Source organism: Lissotriton helveticus, chromosome 8 (assembly GCF_964261635.1).
Source record: "Lissotriton helveticus chromosome 8, aLisHel1.1, whole genome shotgun sequence".
NCBI classification, from domain to species: Eukaryota; Metazoa; Chordata; class Amphibia; order Caudata; family Salamandridae; genus Lissotriton; species Lissotriton helveticus.
Window position 1 is genome coordinate 353,452,890 of NC_136069.1, and position 22,999 is coordinate 353,475,888.

Consider the following 22,999-nt stretch of genomic DNA (forward strand, 5'->3'; position numbering starts at 1 on the left):
TCTATCCGAAAGGAAGCTTTCCAACCAGGACAGAGCCATGCCTCCTATGCCCATCTCCCTCAAACGACCAAGAAGTATCTCATGGGACACCGTATCGAAGGCAGCGGATAAATCTAACAGCACCAGAATCATGGAGCCCCCTCCATCCAGTGACATCCTGATGTTATCGGTCACCGAGAGGAGGGCAGATTCCGTGCTGTGATTGGGCCTAAACCCAGATTGAGAAAAATCTAGGTCCTCCGCTGCCTCGATGTACTTGGACAAATGAGTGTTTACACGTCTCGGTCATTTTGCTAAGGTAAGGCAGGAGGGAGATGGGTCGGAGGTTCGAAATGTCTGTCCATGGGAGAGCCGCATTCTTTCGGATAGGGTTCACCACCGCTTTTTTCCACACTGTAGGTACCGATCCTTCCCTGAGAGACTGGTTAATCACTGCTTGGATATGAGGTCCAAGCAGAGTTCGCAGGGAGGCAATTATTTTGGCCGATGGAAAGTCATCTGGAGACCCTGATTTTATATGGCTCATGAGGGAGGAGAGATCTGAGTCACTGACTGCTGGAAATGCCATAAGTGAAATATCTCTGTGTAGGCAGAGTGGGTGAAGAAGAAATGTTATTCTTTCGACTAGAGGCCCTCGTAATTTTTTCATAAATCGAATTGATTTCATTTTCAAAGAACAGAGAGATTTCATCACATAATGTTTGAGAAAAATCATCCGGGCTTTCGCATGCAGTTGGTTTTACAAACTCCTGAAGAATTTTAAATAATTCCTAATAATAATTACCGAGCGAAAAGAGAACACTCAGCCTACTGAGGGAGAAACGTCACTACCAGAAGGGGCGAGCTCTGACAGTGAGGACTGTGAGCAAGATCTTGGGGATGATGGCGTCATGCATACAACTGGTCCCCAATGTACGCCTACAAATGAGACCACTTCAAGAGTGGCTGCAACAGCAATGGTCACAAGCTACAGGAAGTTGGGAGGATCTAGTGGTTGTAACTCACAGGGTGCTGGAAGAAATAAGGTGGTGGACCAAGGAAAGAATAACAGTAGGGAAACCTCTAACACCACCGGACCCAACAGTAACCATCACCACAGAAGCATCCCAGAAGGGATGGGGCGCACACATGGGGTTGGCCTAACGGCTAAGGCGCTCGACCTCGGACTTGGGGATCTGGGTTCGAGTCTCGGTAACGACGCCAAAAACCCCCTGTGATTCTGGGCAAATCACTTAATCTCCCCGTGCCTAAAAATGAAAGTGTCCTCATGTAACGTAACTGGTGCTATGTAAAGCGCTCTGATAACTGATTCGGTTCGGTTCTAGTTCGCGCTATATAAAACTCTGCAAAAAAAAAAAGTGAGGGGTCTGTGGAGCCCTACAGATTGTCAGACACATCAATTACCTGAAATTGAAAACAGTGTTGCTAGCCCTCAAGGCCTTTCAGAAACACCTGTACAACCAGAAGGTGCTAATACAAACAGACAACACCACAACGATGTTTTACATAAACAAACAGGGGGGAACTCAATCATTCCCTCTGTCAAGCTTGGCACAGGAAATCTGGAGATGGGCTATACTACTAAAAATAGACCTGCTAGCCATACACCTGCCAGGGAAGGACAATGTAGAAGCGGATTGGCTCAGCAGGCAGACTTCAGCGTCCCACGAGTGGGAACTCAATATTCAGGAAACAGAGAGACTATTCAGGAGATGGGGCACACCAACAATAGACCTGTTTGCAACACGCCGGAATGCAAAATGCCAATACTTTGCATCCAGAGGCACTATCACAGGGGAATGCCCTAAGGATAAGCTGGTCAAAAACATTTGCCTACGCTTTTCCCCCGATACCACTGATCCCCAGGGTTCTCAACAAATGCATGACGAGCAACATGACGCTCATCCTGGTGGTACCACAATGGGCCAGGCAGACCTGGTACTCTCAGATAATGGAGATGGCGCAGGCTCCCCCCCACAAGTTCTCAAAAAGAAGAGACCTACTCTCCATGGAAAACGGAAAAGTTCTACACCCAGTGCCGGAGAGCCTCAACCTCTCAGCCTGGCTCCTGAGGACTTAGAGTTCGCACATCTAAAACTACCAGAGAGCACCCTGCGGGTGCTGCGAGAGGCAAGAAGGACCAGCACACGCAAGTGCTGTGGGGAAAAATGGAAAAGATTCACTCAATGGTGTTGCAAGAAAAAACTCCATAGAAAACTGACCAGGGAATCTACGGTGCTAAGGTACCTCACGCACCTAATTAAAGCTAAGCTAAGCTCATCCTCGCTGAGGGTGCACCTGGCAGCGTTTGTGGCATACACAAGAGGAGAAACAGGGAGAATCTTCTTTACATCCCAAGTCGTAAAAAGATTCCTGGAAGGGGCTAAAAGAATAGCGCCACCAAAGAGAATGCCGCCACCGGCCTGGAACCTAAATGTGGTACTGACGGAGCTCATGAAAAAGCACCTTTCGAACCCATCCACAAAGCATCACTGCAAATGCTAACAATGAAAACGGCCTTTCTGGTAGCAATCCCCTCGCTACGAAGGGTGAGCGAACTGCAGGCACTCACACTGCAGGAACCCTACATCCAGATACAGTGACAGGGTCGTGATGAGAACAGACCCACACTTCATGCCAAAAGTGGTGTCAAGGTTCCACATGAATCAGAGTATTCAGATCCCTAGCTTCTTCCAAAACCCCACTACAAGCACTGAGAGGTTGCTCCACACTCTAGACGCAAGAAGGGCTGTGATGCACTACATTGAAAGGACGAAGGGACACAGGAAAACAAAACAGTTCTTCGTATCCTTCGCAAACAGTTACATGGGCAAACCAGTGACTAAAAACACCATAGCTCGATGGATCGCACAGACAATACAATTCTGCCACAAACAAGCGGGCCAGGAGCTAACAGGAGGGGCACAGGCCCACACCACCAGGAAGAAAGGAGCAATAATTGCTTTTCTGGCCAACACACCAATTCAGGACATATGCCTGGCGGCAACATGGGCTTCAGTGCACACGTTCACTAAGCACTATTGCGTGGATGTACAAATGAACAAAGAAGCACAAGTAGGACAAAAGGTGCTTCAACATATATTCAACAACCAACGCTCATCTTCCACCCAACCGCCACAAAAGTAACGAAAACCGCTACAAAATCTATGCACAGCATAGTAAATCCAGAAAGATTCACGCTGCAAAACGAATAGTTTCCTACCTGTCGGTGTAGTTTTGCAGCTTGAAGATCTTTCTGGATTCACTAGCGAACCCACCCGCCTCCGCCAGAAAGATGAGGCTGGAGAAGAAGGTGGAAACACATAGAAAAGAAAGCAAGTTGAAGCTTACAAGATACGTGAAAAGAATTACGTTGAAAAAACGATTAACAAACATAGCCATGGATTCACTACAAACACAGAAAAGAAAAAAGACAGAATAAAAGAATCCGAAGATGGCGCCCAAGGGTGGTAGCTTCCGCCGGAAGTACGCTGACGTCACCGAAGGTACACCAAATGGTGGGACGTCGACGCCCACCTGGGCTACGACAAAAAAAAAAAGAGGGAAAAAAGACTACGATTCCGGACCCAACCACCAGATTGCGGAATATGCACAGCATAGTGAATCCAGAAAGATCTTCAAGCTGCAAAACTACACCTACAGGTAAGAAACTATTTGATTTAATCAATTATAGCTGTCAGGGGCTGCGGTAATTGAAGCCAGATGCTCGTCGCGCATTCACGTCTATGCACTTACTCTTTTTTAACATGTGTGTGCGCGCGCATTCTGGCTCCCTGCCAAAGCTTTCTTTGTTTCATATGTGCAACATTTTTTAGAATTGGTAACGGTAGGCAATGTGTGCAGTCCACTGCAACGTGTTTTATTGCCAGCAATATGCACGGTATATTCGGTAAAATGGGTCATTTAAGGGAGTTTAGGACCAATCATGAATAAGAAATACGGTCCGTGTTGGCCTCGCGAACGGCCTTGCGCTTCTCCTAAAATGCAGTGTTCACAGCTCATGTCTGAGTGGCATTGGTTTATTACATTCGTTATGGTTCACAGAGCGACTACGTTATAATGTATCACTTCTTTTCACCCATTGTGTTTGAAACGCACAAAGTTTAACACGAGTAATTAAGTTGCGGCATCCGACATCCAAGTGCAAATGGCTAAAAACCAAAGTGCGCAACACCAAGGGACGAAACAAAACGTACTTATAGCAGCCTGATGAAGTCCGTCAGAGTTGGGAGTCCGAATGGCATGAAATGCGAGTGTGCAGAGCCTGTTCCAGAGAGAGTCCACACCGACCCCACTAGTAGTAAGTGCAGAGTAGTGAGTGCAGAGTGCTGAGTGCCTGTTCCAGAGAGAGCAGGGTATGCTTGTGCGCTTACACGGTGCACTGACACACAGGAGCTAAAACAAAGAACAGCTGAACACGTGGGAGCTTCATGGAGGCAGCTGGCCCTCGTGAGGGGAGCAGCAAGGAGGGGATGCCTCAACCAATCAAGCGCAGCTACTCACAACCTACTGTACGATTACAACACAGCCCAAAGGGCAGAGCTAGGTCTTTTCGCATTACGCAGGGTGAGCAGTGTGTGAGTGTGTAGGGTGAGCAGTGTGTGGGCGTGCAGGGTGCTCCACAAAACTCACGCTATATACGGCTGAAAAATAGCACTAGGCGAGGATAATAAAATTCAACAGTACTGCGAAAGCATGGCTTACATTACAAAGACTTGCAGTTGCCTATTGGAAATGACAATGCCATTTATTTATGATTTAAAGAAATGTCATGAACAATGCCAATAGCTCTACCTTTAATGATGCCGAGACCATTGCATTGTAAATGCTTGTTTTTTTTTCCTGCTATTATTGCACTTGCACTTTCTCCGAAACTAATGAATCATTGGCCCGTGTAGCGAAATTTCTTGTGTTCCCATTGATGTTACTTCTCTATTTTTATATCCTTGGTCGGGTGCTTTTAACCATGCAATGTAATGTTTCTGATTGTAATGTATACATACATTTATGGTAGCACAGACCGAAATAAAGGTTTTTTGAACTGAACATCTGAAAGAAACAGGTTAGTATTAGATTCCTTACCTTAGAATATCCCCAGGCGTCAGTCTGGATCCGGAAACTTTTGCGTAGCAGTACCCCTGCGCGTCGGTAGGCGTCGTCTGCAGGCGTCCCCTGCGGCTCCGCGTCGTCGGCGTCGTGCGCCGTGATGACGTCGCTGGAGTATATAGACGCCGCCTCCGCGCGCTGACGTCAGTTCTTCTTTTTTCCGCGCCAGTTAGCGCAGATCCGAAGAGCAGTACTCCGGTCTTTTGACCAAGTGTTTGTTAAACTTTCAATCTTTCTACGGTGCCGGTAGGATGCCTGGGTTTAAGAGTTGCGACGAGTGCGACCGCATGATGTCGGTCACCGACCACCATCGACTCTGCCTCCGGTGTCTGGGCGCGGACCACGACGTGGAGTCCTGCGTCGACTGTCGGGCCTTGACTGGTAAAGCTAGGCGGGAGCGGTCCCGCAAGCTTCTCGAGCTCCGAGTGTCGGCCCCGCGTCGAGAGCGGTCCCGGTCCGGTCGGAGGTCGAGGGAGCGGTCGAGGGAACGATCGCGGAGCCGCCGTGAGCGCTCCGGGAGTCGCCACCATTCCTCCGGTTCGTCAGGTAAGCATCACAAGAGGTCGGGGCGTCGTCATCGCACCCCCGACTCCCCCCGACGCCCGCGTGATGCGGCCGGGGGCTCGGGTGGCCCCACCCCCGCGTGGGTCGTCGGCGCCGTCTACCCCATACCCGTCGGTCCCTGGGGAAGGCGCGTCGCGCGAGGAGATTGAGGAACTCCTCATGGCTATGAGGGCGAGGTCTCCTCCGGCGGGGCCTGCGGGCCCGTCGGTCCCGTCTGGGGGCCCAAGCGGTTCGGGTGCTCCTGCCTCGACGCCGCCGGTGGCTCCGGCCCCGGCGCCGCTGGGCCCCTCAGGTTCGTCGCCGGCTGGTCTACCGGCCTCTCCGGCGTCGGTTCCTTTGGGCCAACCCGTGGTACCGCCTCCGCGCGGCGCAGTGACTCCGCCGTCGGTTCCGGCCGGCGTCGGGGCGCCGGCGCCGCGCGGCGCCACCCCCATTCCCCCTCTGACTCCTGACGCGGAGTCGGACCGGCGTCGTCCGACGCCGGATCCGGCGCCGATGGGGCCCATTGACCCCGAAGTCTATATCGTCGACCCAGACTGCGGCGATGAGGACGAGTATGGAGAGGGTTGGGAGGGGTCTGAGGACCCTTTATCCCGTGCCTGCCAGTATGATGTGGACTGGGTAGGTGACTTGGGTGATGCCAGTGGTCTGGACGAGTCGCCCAACACTGGGTTTGTCTCGCCGACCCCTGTGGCGTCGGAGGCGGGGGCTGCCTATTCGGTGGTCCTGCTGAGGGCTGCCAAGACCTTGGGCCTTGAGCTCCCCGTCGCTAAGGTCAAACCGAACATTCTGACCGAAGTGTTTAAACCGCAGTCATGCCCTCAGGAGCCTCTGCTGCCGTTTAATGAGGCTCTGACGGATGTCCTTTTGGGCACCTGGTCTAGGCCCGCTTCCGGTGCACCGGTTGACCGGAACGTTGCCAGGCGTCACTGTCCGTGTTCGGACGACCCTGCTTTCCTCTCCACCCATCCCTCCCCGGAGAGTCTGGTGATCCAGGCCTCCACTTCGCAGTCCGCATTTCCATCGGCCCCGCCCGATCGGGAATCAAAGCGGTATGACCAATTTGGGAAAAAGGTCTTTTCCTCTTTGAGCGCTGGACTGCGGTCTTGTAATACCGCATGCCTCTTGGGCCGCTACACCCACTCCCTGTGGGATACGGTCGCGGAGTGTTTGCCGCAATGCCCGCAGGAAGTGCGGGACAAGCTCAACCAGGCCTTGGTTGAGGGTCGGGATGCGGCGAGGTACTCGATCCGGTGTGGTCTTGACACGACCGACTCGCTGGGACGGGCTATGTCCACGACTGTGGCGATTCGGCGCCATGCTTGGCTGAGATCTGCCAACTTCTCACCGGACGTCCAGAATGCCCTCATGGACATGCCATTTGATGGCAGTCGCCTGTTTGGTGACAAGGCGGACCACGCGCTGGAGCGCTTCAAGGACTCCAGGGTCACGGCCAAGTCCTTGGGTCTTTCGACCCAGCGCCAGCAGACGGGTTCGTTTCGCCCCTTTCGTGGCCAAGGAAGGGGCGGTCCCACACGTGCTGCCAGCCACGCGCCGCAGAACGCTCCCCAGCGCGGTGGCGGCCGTGGATTCCGCCGTGGTGGCGGTAGAGGGCAGCGGCGAGGTCAGTCCACACCTCCCCCCGCTGCAGCCTCCAAGTCTTCCTAGTCCGAGCTTTCGGACTCACGTGACGCCAGTGGGTGGCAGGGTTCGCCATCACCACTCCCGCTGGCGCGCGATTACATCGGACAGGTGGGTGCTGCAGCTCGTCCGAAGGGGCTACTCCCTCCCCTTCGAGTCCACTCCTCCAGCCATGCCACCGCAGAACCACCGTGTGTCGGGGGACCACTTGACACTTCTGCGGGAGGAAGTTACGGCCCTCTTGGCCAAGGGGGCCATCGAGCGCGTTCCTGGGCCAGAAGTAGGGTGTGGTTGCTACTCCCACTACTTTCTGGTGCCCAAGAAGGACAAAGGAGGCCTGCGTCCTATCTTGGACCTACGGAACGTCAACGGCTTCCTCCGGAAGGAGAAGTTCAAGATGTTGACTTTGGCTCAGGTCTTGACTGCTCTAGACCCACAAGACTGGATGGTAGCGTTGGACTTGCAGGATGCGTATTTTCACATCCCCGTCCTGCCGGCCCACCGGCGTTACCTGCGGTTCACGGTAGGCCACGAGCACTTTCAGTTTATCGTGCTCCCATTCGGCCTTACCAGCGCCCCACGGGTGTTCACGAAAGTGATGGCGGTGGTCGCAGCTCATCTGCGCCGGTTAGGGGTTTCAGTCTTCCCCTACCTCGACGACTGGTTGTTGAAGGCGGGCTCGCCCCAGACAGTCGTCCACCACCTCCAGATGACGGCAGACCTCCTGCACGAGCTGGGGTTTTCCATCAACGTGCCGAAATCACACCTGTGTCCCTCTCAAAAGCTCCTTTTCATCGGAGCGGTTCTCGACTCGGCGCAGTTTCGGGTTTATCCTCCGGAACGGCGGGTCCGGGATATTCAGGCTTTGATTCCCATCTTTCAGCCGTTATCCCGGGTTTCGGTCAGGTTGACGCTGCGGCTTCTGGGGCTGATGGCCTCCTGCATCCTTCTGGTGCATCACGCCAGATGGCGGATGCGGGCTCTGCAGTGGGACCTGAAGTTTCAGTGGGCCCAGCATCAGGGCAACCTGTCCGACCATGTCCTGATCTCGGAGGGCACTGCGAGACAGTTGCAGTGGTGGCTTACGGACCGCGATTGGGTCAGAGGCAGATCCCTCTCCCTTCCCCAACCGGAGCACGTAGTTGTGACGGACGCGTCCCTCCAGGGCTGGGGAGGCCACTTGGGAGAGGCAGAGATCAGAGGCATCTGGTCTCCGGCGGAGTCCCGGCTCCATATCAACATGTTGGAGCTGCGGGCGATTCACCTAGCACTGAAGGCATTCCTCCCCTTTGTCAACGGGAGTGTAGTGCAGGTGTTCACGGACAACACCACCGCCATGTGGTACTGCAACAAACAGGGCGGTGTGGGGTCGTGGACCCTTTGCCAGGAGGCTCTGCGTCTCTGGCAATGGCTGGAACGTCAGGGCGTGACTCTGACGGTTCAACACCTGGCAGGTTCTCTGAACGCCAGGGCGGACGAACTCAGCCGTCGGTGCTCGGTGGATCACGAATGGCGTCTGAACTCGGACGTGGCGAGAGGCCTCTTTCAGCAATGGGGAGAGCCTTGGTTAGATCTATTCGCCACAGAAGAGAACGCGCAATGTCATCAGTTCTGCGCGTTGGAGTTTCCAAGACGGCACTTGCTCGGCGACGCCTTTCGGCGCGAGTGGAGTTGCGGTCTGTTGTACGCCTTTCCGCCTATACCACTTCTGCCCAGAGTGCTGAAGAAGATCAGGCGCGACCGGGCCCAAGTTATCCTTGTGGCTCCGGACTGGGCTCGAAGATACTGGTATCCCGAGCTACTCAGCATGACAGTCGGTCCCTCGATCCGCCTGCCCCTTCAGGAGGACCTTCTGTCGCAGCAGCAGGGGACGGTCCTCCACCCGAACCTGTCCAGTCTCCACCTCCATGCTTGGAGATTGAGCGGCGACAGTTGAGGCCATTTGACTTGCCTCCTGAAGTCTGTGATGTAATTCTGGCAGCCAGGCGTCCCTCCACAAAGTCGGTATACGCCTGCCGGTGGAACAGATTTGTGGCATGGTGCACAGCAAAGGCTGTGGATCCCCTTTCTGCCCCTCTGTCTGAGGTTCTCCTCTTCCTTCTTTCCCTTGCCCAGCAGGGCTCTGCTCTGGGCACTATCAAGGTTTATCTTTCTGCCCTTTCCGCCTTCTTGAGGCTACCTGATCAGCCATCTTTATTCAAGTCCCCTATTGTGTTAAGATTCTTAAAGGGCATCACGCACATGTATCCACCTGCTCCGTTCGTGATGCCTCAGTGGGACTTGAACCTGGTTCTGACATTCCTGATGTGTGCTCCCTTTGAGCCCCTTCATTCCTGTCCTCTCCGTCTTCTCACTTTAAAGACGGCCTTCCTGGTTGCCATCACCTCTGCCAGGAGAGTGAGTGAGCTCCAGGCTCTTTCTGTTAAACCTCCTTTCCTGTCTGTTCATCCTGACAAGGTGGTTCTTCGGACTAGACCTTCTTTCCTGCCCAAGGTAGTCTCTGCTTTTCACATTGGGCAGTCCATCACCTTGCCCTCCTTCTTCCCGCCTCCGCATCCTTCAAAGGATGAAGAGCGGCTCCATCGTCTGGACCCGAAACGTGCGCTTTCATTTTACATGGATCGCACACGCCAGTTCCGGGTGGATGACCAACTGTTTGTTGGCTACGTGGGTGAGAAGAAGGGAAGGGCGGTACAGAAACGAACCATCTCTCGGTGGGTCGTCCTGTGCATCAAAGCATGCTACTCTTTGGCTCGGAAGGAGCCTCCTGTTGGGCTGAGGGCCCATTCCACTCTGGCTACGGCGGCCTCTACTGCCCTGGGCCGGGGAGTCCCCTTGCAGGACATTTGCCAGGCGGCTACGTGGGCCTCGCTGCACACCTTTGCGAGGCACTACTGCCTGGACAGTCAAGTCCGGAGGGACGGCTTCTTTGGCCGTTCGGTCCTCCAGGACTTTCTGGTGTAGGTTGTATTGGTTCGCAGACCCACCTCCGGGGTTGGTATTGCTGGGGTATCTATTCTAAGGTAAGGAATCTAATACTAACCTGTTTCTTTCAGATGAACAAGTTACTTACCTTCGGTAACGATATATCTGTAAGAAACAGTAGTTAGTATTAGATTCCTTACCGCCCCGCCCATCCTCCCCGTTCTGCGAACTGATACCTAGGGTTAAGGACATCCCTTTCAGGGCCCTAGTTTCAAATGGCACCAGTGTTAGTTCTCACATGGCTCTGCGTGTTCTGGCGCGGAAAAGCTGTGTGCAAAGAACTGACGTCAGCGCGCGGAGGCGGCGTCTATATACTCCAGCGACGTCATCACGGCGCACGACGCCGACGACGCGGAGCCGCAGGGGACGCCTGCAGACGACGCCTACCGACGCGCAGGGGTACTGCTACGCAAAAGTTTCCGGATCCAGACTGACGCCTGGGGATATTCTAAGGTAAGGAATCTAATACTAACTACTGTTTCTTACAGATATATCGTTACCGAAGGTAAGTAACTTGTTCAATAAGGACAAACACCCACTAAGTCTATGCACAGCATGGTGAATCCAGAAAGATTCACGCTGCAAAAAGTATAGTTACTTACCTGTCGGTGTAGTTTTGCAGCTTGAAGACTTTCTGCATTCACTAGCGATCCCACCTTACTCCGCCAGAAAGATGAGACAGGAGGAAAGGAGGATAAAATTGTAAACTTTAAATGGATCAACAAAAGAAGATAACATAAGACAATAAAAAAGCACTCGAAGATGGCGACCAAAGGTGGGAGCTTCTGCCGGAAGCAAGCTGACGTCACGAAGGACAACAAATGGTGGGATGTCGATGCCCACCTGGGCCACGAGAAAAAAAAAAAGAGAAGAAATACTACAAATCCGGACTCAAATGCTAGATGGCGGGATAATGCACAGCATAGTGAATTCAGAAAGTCTTCAAGCTGTAAAACTACACCAACGGGTAAGAAACTATACTGTATGGCTATAGGAGATACCGTTGCTTTGGAAAGTCTTCCTTTCGAGGTTTCCGTCAGCCTCAGCAGCAGCAAAATCCCTTGTACAAGGACTACAGGGGTAAAGGCAGAGGCCCCATTCGTGGAGTGGGTCATCAGCCTTCCTACTCCTCTTCCTCCTCTACAACCCCAACTCCCACTGGTAATGCAGGAAAGCAGCCCTGGATCATGCAGGTCCTGGGGGGGGGGGGGAGTCTGATTACCCATTTTCTACAGTATTGGAAATTGATCACTACGAACCTTTGGGTTTTAAATCTGGTAGAAAATGGGTACGCCCTTCCCTTCCGGGAATTCCCTCCTCCATACCCCCCTTGCCAAGGATTTTGCACAGAGTATCATTTACTCTTTCAGAAGGAGGTGCTTGTCCTGTTCCAAAAAGGTGCGATAGAGGTGGTCTCAGAGCAGGAAAGGGGCCAGGTATGCTACTCCTGGTATTTTCTGATCCCTCAAAGGATGGCAGGTTATGCCCCATCCTGGACCTCAGAGTCTTGAATATTTTTCTCAAGCAGGAAAGATTCAAGATGCTCACCCTAGCGCAGGTTCTTCACGCGCTGTAACAAGAGGACTGGATGGTGTCCATTGACTTGCAGGATGCGTATTTTCACATCCCAATCCAGGAGTCACACAGGAAGTATCTCCTGTTCACAGTTGGTTCGCAACACTACCAGTTTGTGGTCCTTCCATTTGGTCTTACTACTGCACCTCGAGTCTTCACCAAGGTGATGGCGGTGGTGGCTGCCCATCTCAGGTGGTTGGGGATACCCTACCTGGACGACTGGCTGCTCAAGGCAGAGAGGTGCCAGAGATGGTGCGTCATCATCTGCAGGTAACAACCCAGCTGTTGTTCAAATTGGGTTTTTCGATAAATGTGCCCAAATTTCACCTGGTGCTATTCATAGGGGCAGTACTGAATACCACTGTGTCAAGCTTTTCTACCTCCGCAAAGGATTCTCGACATTCAGGAAATTATCCCTTTGTTTTACAATGGAGTGGTTCCAATTCTGAAGGTCCTTCGCCTGCTTGGTCTGTTTGCTTTCTGCATTCTTTTGGTCAACCATGCACGCTGGCACATGAGGGCACTACAGTGGTGCCTCCGCAGGCAGTGGTTTAAACACAACGGGGATCTTGGGAAGTCGATCAAGATCTCCAGAGACACTGCAGCTTATCTGTCTTGGTGGAGCGAGGAGGGCAATCTGTCTCAAGGAAAGCCCTTCCACTTTCAACCCTCGGTGGCCACAGTGATAACTGATGCCTCTACCCTAAGGTGGGGTGCTCATCTGGGGATCTGGAGATCAAGGGTCTTTGGTCTCCATGAAAGATTGCTTCATATCAATCTTCTGGAATTGCGGGCGATACATTTGGCGCTCAAGGCCTTTCTTCCCTCCCTTCGCCAGTCTGTTCAGGTCCTGACGGACAACACTACCGCAATGTGGTACATCAACAAGCAGGGAGGAGTAGGGTTTACCGTCTCTGCAGAGAGGCGTTGTGACTCTGGTCCTGGACTCAGGACCATTAGATTTGCTTTAGGGCAAATCATCTGGCCGGGGTACTGAACGTGCATGTGGACAGTCTCAGTTGGCAATTCTCCGCCGACCATGATTGGAGGCTTCATCCAGAGGTAGTTTGACACATCTTCTGGACGTTGGGAACTCCTCTGGTGAACCTGTTTGCCACTCTAGAGAACACACTCTGTCCGTCATTCTGCAGTCTCCAGTTTCCAAAGCAGGGAGCGTTAGGGGACGTGTTTCAGTTGGAATGGGTTTCACAGTTCCTTTATGCGTTTCCTCCCGTACTTTTGATTCCTCGGGTTCTGAGGAAGATTCGCCAAGACCGGGCCCAAGTCATATTGATCGCCCCAGATTGGCCAAGAAGGGTGTGGTACACAGATATGCTTCCTCTCATCACACCCTCCGCTCCGTCTCCCTCTGGGGGCAGACCTCCTCTTGCAGGTGGAGTAGCAGGTTCTACACCCCCACCTCCAAAGTCTGCACCTTCATGCCTGGAGATTGAACGGGGCAACCTGAATTCTTTTTCTCCCCTGCCTGATGTGGTGGACATTATTTTATTGGCCAGGCGACACTCCACCAAGTCTGTTTACTCTTACAGGTGGTCTAGATTTGGTAAATGGTGTGGAGAGGTGTCTATTGATCCCTTAAAGGCTCATCTTTCAGACGTTCTTTGTTTTTCACAGCATTTGGCACAACAGGGTTGTGCTGTGGCTACTGTTAAAGGTTATTTGTCGGCTTTATCATTATTTCTTTTATTTGCCTGATCAGCCGTCTTTTTAAATCTCCGATTGTTTTAAGGTTAATTAAGGGCCTTACTAATATGTTTCCGCCCACTCCCTTCGGTATGCCCCAGTGGGATTTAAATTTAGTTTTAACTTTCTTAATGAGTTCCCCATTTGAACCTTTGCATAGTTGTCCTTTGAGACTGCAGTCCTTCAAAGCGGTCTTCCTTGTGGCTTTCACCTCGGCCAGGTGGATGAGTGAGCTTCAGGCTTTGAGTTCTAAGCCTCCGTTTCTGACTATTCATGCTGAAAGGATGGTTCTCCGGACCAGGGTTGCTTTTCTGCCTAAGGTGGTAACTTCCTTCCATCTAGGACAGTCAATTACCCTCCCTACTTTCGATCCCCCCTCATCCTTCCAAATAGGAGGAGAGGCTTCACCGCTTGGATCCTAAGACGGCGGTTCGTTTTTATTTGGATAGAACAAAGGATTTGCGTTTGGAAGATCAGCTCTTCGTGGTCGACGTTGGACACATGAAGGGCAAGGCGGTGCACAAGCGCACTTTATCCAGGTGGATCATCTTGTGCATCAAAATCTGCTACTCCCTGGCTGGTAAGGAGCCTCCTGAAGGCCAGGGCTAAATCATCTACTTCTGCCTTGTCCAGAGGTGTTCCTGTGGTGTATATCTGTAAGGCCGCAACTTGGGCCTCCCGCCACACTTTCGAGAAGCATAACTGCTTAGTTTCCGAGGTGAGGAGGGCCGGCCATTTTGCTTGCTCTGTTTTGCATGACTTTTTTGTATAAAAGGGTGGACACCCTCCTCCGAGGGTTGGACTGCTGTGGGATTCTATGCATGAGGTGAGGAATCCACAGGCAGATGTATCCATCAGAAGAACAAGTTACTTACCTTCGGTAACGCTTTTTCTGGTGGATTCAGTATCTGCCTGTGGATTCCTCACTGACCCACCCTCCTCCCCGTTGTCCACCCTTTTATACCTTAAAAGAGGTATTGGTTAATGTGGTTCTTTCATATTGTCATTTTATATTGTCTGTTTGCCTTTGTGTAGGCTTATAGGAAATGCTTGGGTTTTTTTGCTTTCCTTTTTCAGTTTACACTGTGTATTTGTGTGAATACTTTGTACTGTGTATGCATTGTTTCTATGGTCGGTCCACCCGTTCGCCTCAGAGGCACGGAAAAGATGGGTGGAACTGACATCCGCACGTTAACGTGGATCTCTTATGGCTCCGGTGACGTCCTACGGAGCCGCGTGCGGAGCCATAGCATTGTGACGACCTCGTCGGCGTGGAGAGCTAGGAAAAAGTTTCCGCGGAATGCTCGCGCAGGGGATATTCATGAGGTGAGTAATCCACAGGCAGATACCGTATCCACCAGAAAAAGCGTCACCGAAGGTAAGTAACTTGTTCTTTACTGCCAAATCAAGCCTTCCCTACAGTTGTTCTCAAGTTTGCTTCAATATTCAGCACAGTCCTCAACACACAGTGGAGGAGTGTGGCTCAATGGTTAGAGCGGCAGACCCTGATGCAGAGTTCAGGCCAGGGACCAGGGTTCGATTCTCGCCTCGGCGGGGTCTCAGGCTCAATTTCATCGGACCTGTTAATTCTCGCCTCGGTGCCTATTCTAATCACGAGCCCCACGCTGCAACTCTGGGCAATAGCTTGCTTAGCCTCCACACCGGCCCCAACAGCGCTAAGGATGCCTGGCTTCACCCTGGGGGTGCCCAGGAGTGGACACTTCACAGGGAAAGCCAGGAGGGGTTCCACAGCGGTATGAGTATCAGCGCCAGGAAGCCGAATAGGCGACACCGCAAGGTGACCGTCTGGTGACAGTGCGTTCTGACATGACATGACATGACATGACATTTACATTTACACATTGTCAAATCTGCATGCCCCTGGTTTGGTGTACAGATAAAAGACCCACTACTTACATGTGTACTTGTGTTTTATATACATTTGTATGACAGAATGCACTATTTTTTAAGCATTGCACTATTTAGATGTTTCTTTGAAGATATACATTAGTCAAGCATCATGCACTAATTCATCAAGTGTTTGTTTATATAAGATAAGTGATCTTCACTCTTTCCAGGTAAATGTGTGTCTGTTCGGAAGAGCATGTGAATCTGAGATATTTAATGCTTGAATAGTGAAGCTGAGTTAAGTTACATAGCCGAACTATGACACTAGCTTAAGTTTTATGAATAAGTAAACCCCTTTTGTTCGTTTTTGAAATGGGTTATTCGTACACGGCTGGAATTATCCAATCATGGGCTGCTGAGACAAGCCAAGTTTGCGGAATGGGATAATAAATTGTACTTTGACATGTATGAGTATTTCCTAAAATTATTCTCAGCTTAACTGTAGATATTCACAAGCATGTTACTATATGAAATATTTACAGGTACACATTTTAATTATCTAAATCTAAACAATTATGGCCTGTGTCAAACCTTGGGTCTTTACCGTTGGAATTTATTGACCTGCCCAGTGTTAATAACATTGCAAAGTATTCACAGTTTATCTTTCAACATAATTTCCATAGTGAATAATAAATTGTATCATTTCTGTTGAGCAGATGCAGAAAGGCTCTAACTACGTTTACAAGATTAATTCCGGAATGGCACCCACTCCATGCTGTACATGTCGCTCCATGCAACAACTGCCTTGCCCAGTCTCAACGAAGAGAGATGATTTTGGAACAGTAGGTTTCAGACATTTTATTTGAATTTAATTAACTATTTGGTCACATGATTGCTGAAATTGATTTTACACAACTCTTATTTAATTTTGAGGGTCATTCACAAATACTACTTAAGGGTTTTATGGCAAACTTTAGCGTCATTAATTCTTTACCAGTAGCACAGCATATTACCTTAATTTTCGCAACCATGCTTTATCCCTATTAAGTGCCCAAACTAAGGGGGCGGGGCGTGCATCAACACAAAAGGGCTGCCTGAACTGGGAGCTCCAATCCCCAGCCCACAATATCAGACTACATCCATCCTTGTATGTGACTGATTACCGCCTCATATTATCTGGGAATGCAAAAGAAACAATTGATTGACGGAATGCTGGACAATGCAAACATTCACCCTGTAAGAAAGTAGCTCTGTATATACTAGACCAAAGTAAGGTGCAGTGTCCACAGAGTCCACAGTCCCCAGAGGTATGGCAGAGGCTAAGGTTAGATATAACCTTACTCTCTAAAGTGATAGCTTGGTCAAGCAGTAAGGCAGTTTTTCCGGTTTTCGACACATTTATCTCGAGCATGTTCGTGCTGCAATACTGAGCATGGGAATTAAACAGTCTTTGAAGACCCACCTGGGTTTGGTCTAGCAGAATGGTGTCACCAGCATATTGGAGAGTTTGGATCTTTCTTGACTCTATTCCTGGAGGGAAAGCACGAATGTGTGACAACCATTCAGGGAGATCCGCGAGGTACAAATTGAAGAGCATTGGTGCAAGGGTACACCCTTGTTTTAAGCCTCTGGTGGTGTAGATTTTATTAGAGGTCGACCAGCCTGAAGTAACTCGCACTTTTACCCATGTGTCAGTGTATAAGGCGATTAATGCTTTCAATAATGACTGTGGAATGCCCCATCTTGCAAGTTTTTCCCATAATTTTGGCCGACTTGCGCTGTCAAAAGCTTTACGAAAGTCGATAAACCCAAGGTGTAGAGCTTTACCTTTTGAGGCTAGGGTGGATTCCATCAGATGGGCAATACATATAAGGTTGTCCTCAATGTGGCACCCTCTTTGGAAACCGGTTTGGGTGAAGGGGACCAAGTTGTTATTTTCCGCCCATTCGGAGAGAGCAGTTAATAGGATGCTAGCATATGCCTTCCTGTCCACGTCTAGGAGGGCTATCATCCGATAATTATCGGGATTGGAATGCGAGCCTTTTTTGTGGAAGGGAACGAGGAGCGATCCTTGCCAAGACTCTTAAAATTAAGTTTGTATATATTGTTTCCCATCGTGGAAATGCCTATGGTGTCCCACTCCTTAAACCCTCTCCGTTTTTTAGCTCCTTCAGCCAGTTTCCGTGCCGCAGAGGCATTTCTTTGGTGAGTTTATGGTCCCATCCCATTGTTTTAGTTGCGCTTCCCCAAGCCTCTATTGTAACTTGCGTGGCAGGGAGCAGTAACCTGAAACCTTTACCGCCATATAGGCAATGGAGGAATGTTCGCTGTTGCATGGTGTCTATATGTTGGGTGGTCACCTGGTGTGTGCATCTAATCGTTTTTTGGTATTAAGTGTTGAGCCCAGTAGTAGGCTTTCATATCGGGCAGTGATATTCCTCCGTTATACTGATTGCGTTTTTTTTCTTAATGTATTTAGTAATCTGTGTAGCTCTGACTGTTTCAAGCAGTGAGTATCATTGATATGCTTGGTTGCCCGTCCCCAAGCATGCCAGTTACTGTGAAGAATCCCTCTATACGAAAAGCAAATTTTTCTGCACATAAAGCGAAATGTAACTGCCAGGTCTGTGCCGTGCGGCCCAAAGAGTTGACTTACTGCAGTGCCAGAAGAGGAAAGCACCTTCAACCGAAATTCAAGATGTTCAACCTTGCCCAGGTCTTGCCCGCCCTCAACCTCAAAGGCACCCTTACATTTAGTATTTCAGGTCACCCTGAACCTTGTTCCTGAAACTTGACCTACGAAGGAGGGCTGAAGAGCTGTGCCTCGGTTGAGAAGACAACTGACTTGGCCCCAGCCATACTTGCTTGTCTTATCTTCCAGCTACCTTGCTCCAAGAAACCTACGTGGCCCTGCAGCCAGCATCTTCTAAGAACCCGGGAAGGCTGTGCTGTGTTCAACAAAGACTCTTGTTTTCCGTGGACACCGGATTTGTGCAGCAAGAAACCAACTCGAGGACTCTGGATCCAGGTGGATCCGCAACACTTGCACCACTCTGCCCCCAATGTTCATGGCCCGAGTCCAGGTGGCCCACCGACCCAGTGAAGTCTCCCTGGTGATTCTGACCTGGGATCCAGCACTGGACAACCTCCCCTGACATCCCTCGACACCTGCAGCCTTAACCTGAAGGGTCCCGCGACCAGAGATGGTGAGAAAACCTTGACACCTAAAGACATCCCTGCACCCGCAGCCACAAGGCTGAAGAGTGCCCAACCTACAGCGTCCCAGCATCCCTCTCACTATCCAACTTACCTCTCCAGTCGTGGGATTCCTTCAGCCAGCCTTCGGATCTAGCCTGCTGCCTTTTTCCCCAACCAAGGATATCTTGGTTTCAACGGGGCCCGACGCCGCCTTTTCTCTTTGCCCCGGTTACCCCAGTGCTGGTGGTGGTGCAGAATCAGTGCTATTTGGTGGCCCCTCAGTGCTGATCTCAACCCCCAGGTCCTGTGTCTCTGAACCACAGGTACTTAACTGTAACCAGTGCATCTTCGAGGGTACCCCAGTCTACATAGGATAGCATTGGGCCCAGTGACCTCTGCACCAGGCCGCCCCAGTGCCGCTGGTGGTGAAGTGCCTACCTTGGTCACCCCTTGCCCAGTGTTGACCGAAACCCCTGGAAACTGAATCTCAAACCTGTTTACTTACCTGTAAGTTACTCACCTGTATTTTCTCCAATAGGATTGCATTGGTCTCTCACTGTATTGTACAAAGTGTGATCCTAAATACAAAGTCTTTCTTTACATTGAAAAGTAATGCATGCACATGTAAAGTACTGTTTGATGCTATACGAACATCTTGCCAAGAAACTGAAAGTATTGCAATTGAAAAGTCTACTTACTTGTAACAGAGTTAAACTTATTTCCTAGAAATAAAAGTAACTAAAGTAGTATTTTTCAACACACCTTAGCCTGGAGTCTGTCATTGAGTGTGTGTTTGTGCCTTGCATAAGTATATACACCAAATGCATTCACACTACACTTTATTAAGCCTAACTGCTCAGCCCAGCTACCACTAAATAGATATTAAAGGATTATTTATTTTAATCTCTGCCACATCTTTGGAGACTCCCTGGACTCTGTGCACACTATATCTCTTTTTGGTATAGTATGTACAGAGCCAGCTTCTTACAGTATGCAGTGTGTGGTTGGTAGCATTTTGTCTGATCACATTTGCCTGAAAATGAGTGGTCATTGGTAGGATCAGTGGGCCGCTTGTTTATTTTTCTCTTCATATTTCAGAGCTTGCTGTAGCTCTTTTCCTTGGCACTCCACCGCGTCTTGCTCGCCCAATTCTTCCAAACTGGACAGCCATTTTTGAATGATACTATGTGCAGTTATTATTGTTTTAGTGTTACGGCATAGCGGTCATCTTAATAAGCAATGACAGCCGTCTTAGAATGGTGTAATTATGGTACACTATGCACTGTTCTGTTTCAAGATGGCAGCCTAGTTCAATGTTTAATTTAGTACTAAATGATAATGCACCTTTCTAGTCACCCCACTTAGGTATCCGTGTTCTTGCAGCATGAATCCTTTTCAGGATTCACATGCTGTGCATTATTCTGCCATGTAGTGGTTTGTTTTGGAAACGTTCTTGTGTTTATTTTCTGGGCGTCGTTGACCACCATTTGGTGGTATGTCCATCCCCTGTGTGATGTCATACTGCACCCTGGAAGTTCCTCTATCTTCAGACCTTTAATTTGTTTTTTGTGCTGTTTGGTATGGAAGCATGACAGAGGAGCACCAAAAAATATTTGGGAAAAGAGAAATCCGAAAATTGACCAAATCACTGAAGACCGCAAAAAAAAATTGGCTAACTGAGAAGGGGATACTTCTTGATATCAACCGGTGTTCCTAGCCGGTGAGAACCACATGGTTCGAGAATAAAGGGAGAGGCAGATAGGGATCATGGGAAACACCCCTTTTAAGTTGTTCCCCAACTGCCACCCAAAAATTTGACAGAGACCCCCACGATGTCTGAAACATTTGTCTCCCGAAGGACCACAAGGACGAGTAGTGGGAGACCTGCGCAGCATTTATACCAAAGACTCTTCAGGTACAACCTTGACACAGGCTAGAGCACACAATTTCTAGGGGGTGACGCAGACACAGACGCTCAAGGACCTCAGCTTATCCAGCAACGAGGTGGAGAATGTTGAGGTCGAAACTGCTTGAAATGAGAAGTGAGATGGCGAGATCTACGCTGCCGATGCAGAAAAGTAACTTTCGAAAAAGGCAGTGAAGGAATCGAAAAGAAATCTAAGAAACTGCCAAAAGGCGCAGATGCTAAGCCCTCAGACAATAAGTCCCAAAACACAGCCTCTGCTTCAAAGCATTTGTCAACTGAAAGTCAGCCAAAACAGAGAGCCACATGATCCAGACGAAAGGTTACCAATGGTGCAAGACACTGCCAAACTTTAACGCAACCATGCGCTTGAGGTAGAGGGACCAGAGCAAGGCCTCAGACGGTAGATCTGTTAAAGTAAAAAAAAAAAAAAAAGACGATGCTCTACACCAAACAGGGTGCTTAAGCGCTCAAGAAGAGAATGCTCAAGGCCAAAATGTCGGCCCTACTAAGGGGGGAAAGGAGTTTGACTCCTTGAAGGAATCCTGCATCCCTGCAAAACATTCGGCCACGGAAGCTGAAGATGACCAGTCTGGGATGGAGGCCCGGCAACGCCAGAACTTCGTAGAACTCCTCTTGCTCCTCGTTATGAACTCGAGAACACGACTGGGTTCAGTCAGACCAATTTGAGGATACATGGCAGGATCCAGGCGCAGAGTTTCGGGAGGAGAAGATAGACCTCTATATTTCAAGACCATCCCTACCATCTGACCTATTCCTCTACAACTGCCTCATCAAGAGGGCTGTAGTGACATATCGAATGCAACTAGAGGAGGAAAAAGAGGAATCCTATTTCCTTCTTGAATTGTTAATGCCCTAACAGTAAGGAAATCTGTATCTGCCCATGGTCCCTAGGATCCTGAACCAAGGAAAGGATACAGTCCGTGAGCTGGCAGTCACATGGGTGGCGACGCAGAGTGGAGAAGTACAAGCATTCTTCTCAGGTTCCAAAGTACATAAGTGGCAATGCTTCAGCAGATTCTATTATAGTAATGACTGCTAGGAGGAGAAACAACGCACCAACATCCACGAAGCCACCAGAAAAGGAAAGCTAGTGGCTTTTCTTAGTGGGAAGAAAGATGGAGAGAAGCAGCCACCCAAAGTAGAGTTGCTAACTGCAACACCCTCTTGAAGTGCTACGACCACCAGCAATGGAACAAGATGGAGATCCTCATGCAGCACCTCCCGGAAGAATACTATAAGAGGTCCAAGGCTGTAATGCAGGAAGGAAAGAATATTGCTAATATCTGCCTCAAGTCTGCCCCAGATGCAGCAGATACTGCCAGCAGGTAAATGTGCACTTGGCACACCTCGCTCAGAATATCAGGTTTCAAACAAGCCTCAGTTATCAATATGCTATTCACAGGTGACACCCTGTTTGGTAGGGCAGTGGAGGATACCCTTCAGCAATTAAAGAAGGATAACAAGATGGTGAAAGCCATAAGACCATTGTAATTCAGGGGTTCCTTCAGTAGAGGAGGAACCGCAAACAGGAGCCCCACAGGCAGGGCACCCTTCACATCTGGGCAGCAACAGGAGCCCCTTTCAGGAATGGGTCTGCAACAAATGGTCAGAAGCCGCTGGGAATATCTAGTTGTTGTCACTACAAAGGTAGTAAGGCATAAACAATGTGAATCAACAAACGTAAACCTGGGAAGACCATTCAAGACACCAGCTACAGCGGTGACCATAACGACTGGAACATCTCACAAGGTATGGGGACTCAAAGCAGAATTTCTAGTCTTAAAGGCTTTCCAGCGCACATAACAGGTCAGGCTGATCCAAATGGACAACAGAACAACCACATTCTATTTCAATGAACAGGAGGGAACAAAATCATTCAACCTGTCCAAACTAGCCCAGGAGGTATGGAGATGGGTAACAGACTGCCTACTATCCAACTACCAGGAAAGCAAAACACATGGACAAACAGACTAGGTAGGCAAGACTGCACCTACCGTGAATGGGAGATAAAGCAGGAGGCACCGGAAAAAACCTTCAAAGTCTGGTGCAGGCCAAGTATAGACCTGTTCGCCACCCCATAAAACGCCAGCACTTCACCTCCAGGTTTTCATATCACCAGTCCGAGGGGGATGCCCTGTCTATAAACTGGTCAGGGATATTTGCATACTTTTTTCCACTGATTCCCCTGATCTCAAAGGTACTTGACAAAGTCAGACAGCCCCACAATGGACCAGGCAGTCCAGGTACTCTAACTCACTAGAAATGTCCAGGGGAGAAATGATCACAACCAAAGCTGAACAAGATCTGCTGACAATGCAAGACTGGAAAGTATACCACCCGGAGCCAGCCACACTCAGCCTAGTGGCATGACTCCCGAATATCTAGAATTCGGTCTTCTACAACTTCTAC

General features: G+C 49.9%; 1 protein-coding gene across 4 annotated transcripts in view; it reads left to right on the forward strand.

The window, feature by feature from the left end:
- Positions 1-22,999, forward strand: part of USPL1 (ubiquitin specific peptidase like 1) — a 396,693-nt gene that overhangs the window by 135,688 nt on the left and 238,006 nt on the right. For all 4 annotated transcript variants that reach the window (XM_078657140.1, XM_078657138.1, XM_078657139.1 and 1 more), the window contains one exon: positions 16,161-16,286. In XM_078657140.1, the coding sequence (XP_078513266.1) occupies positions 16,161-16,286 (126 nt within the window). The remainder of the gene's footprint in view (positions 1-16,160; positions 16,287-22,999) is intronic.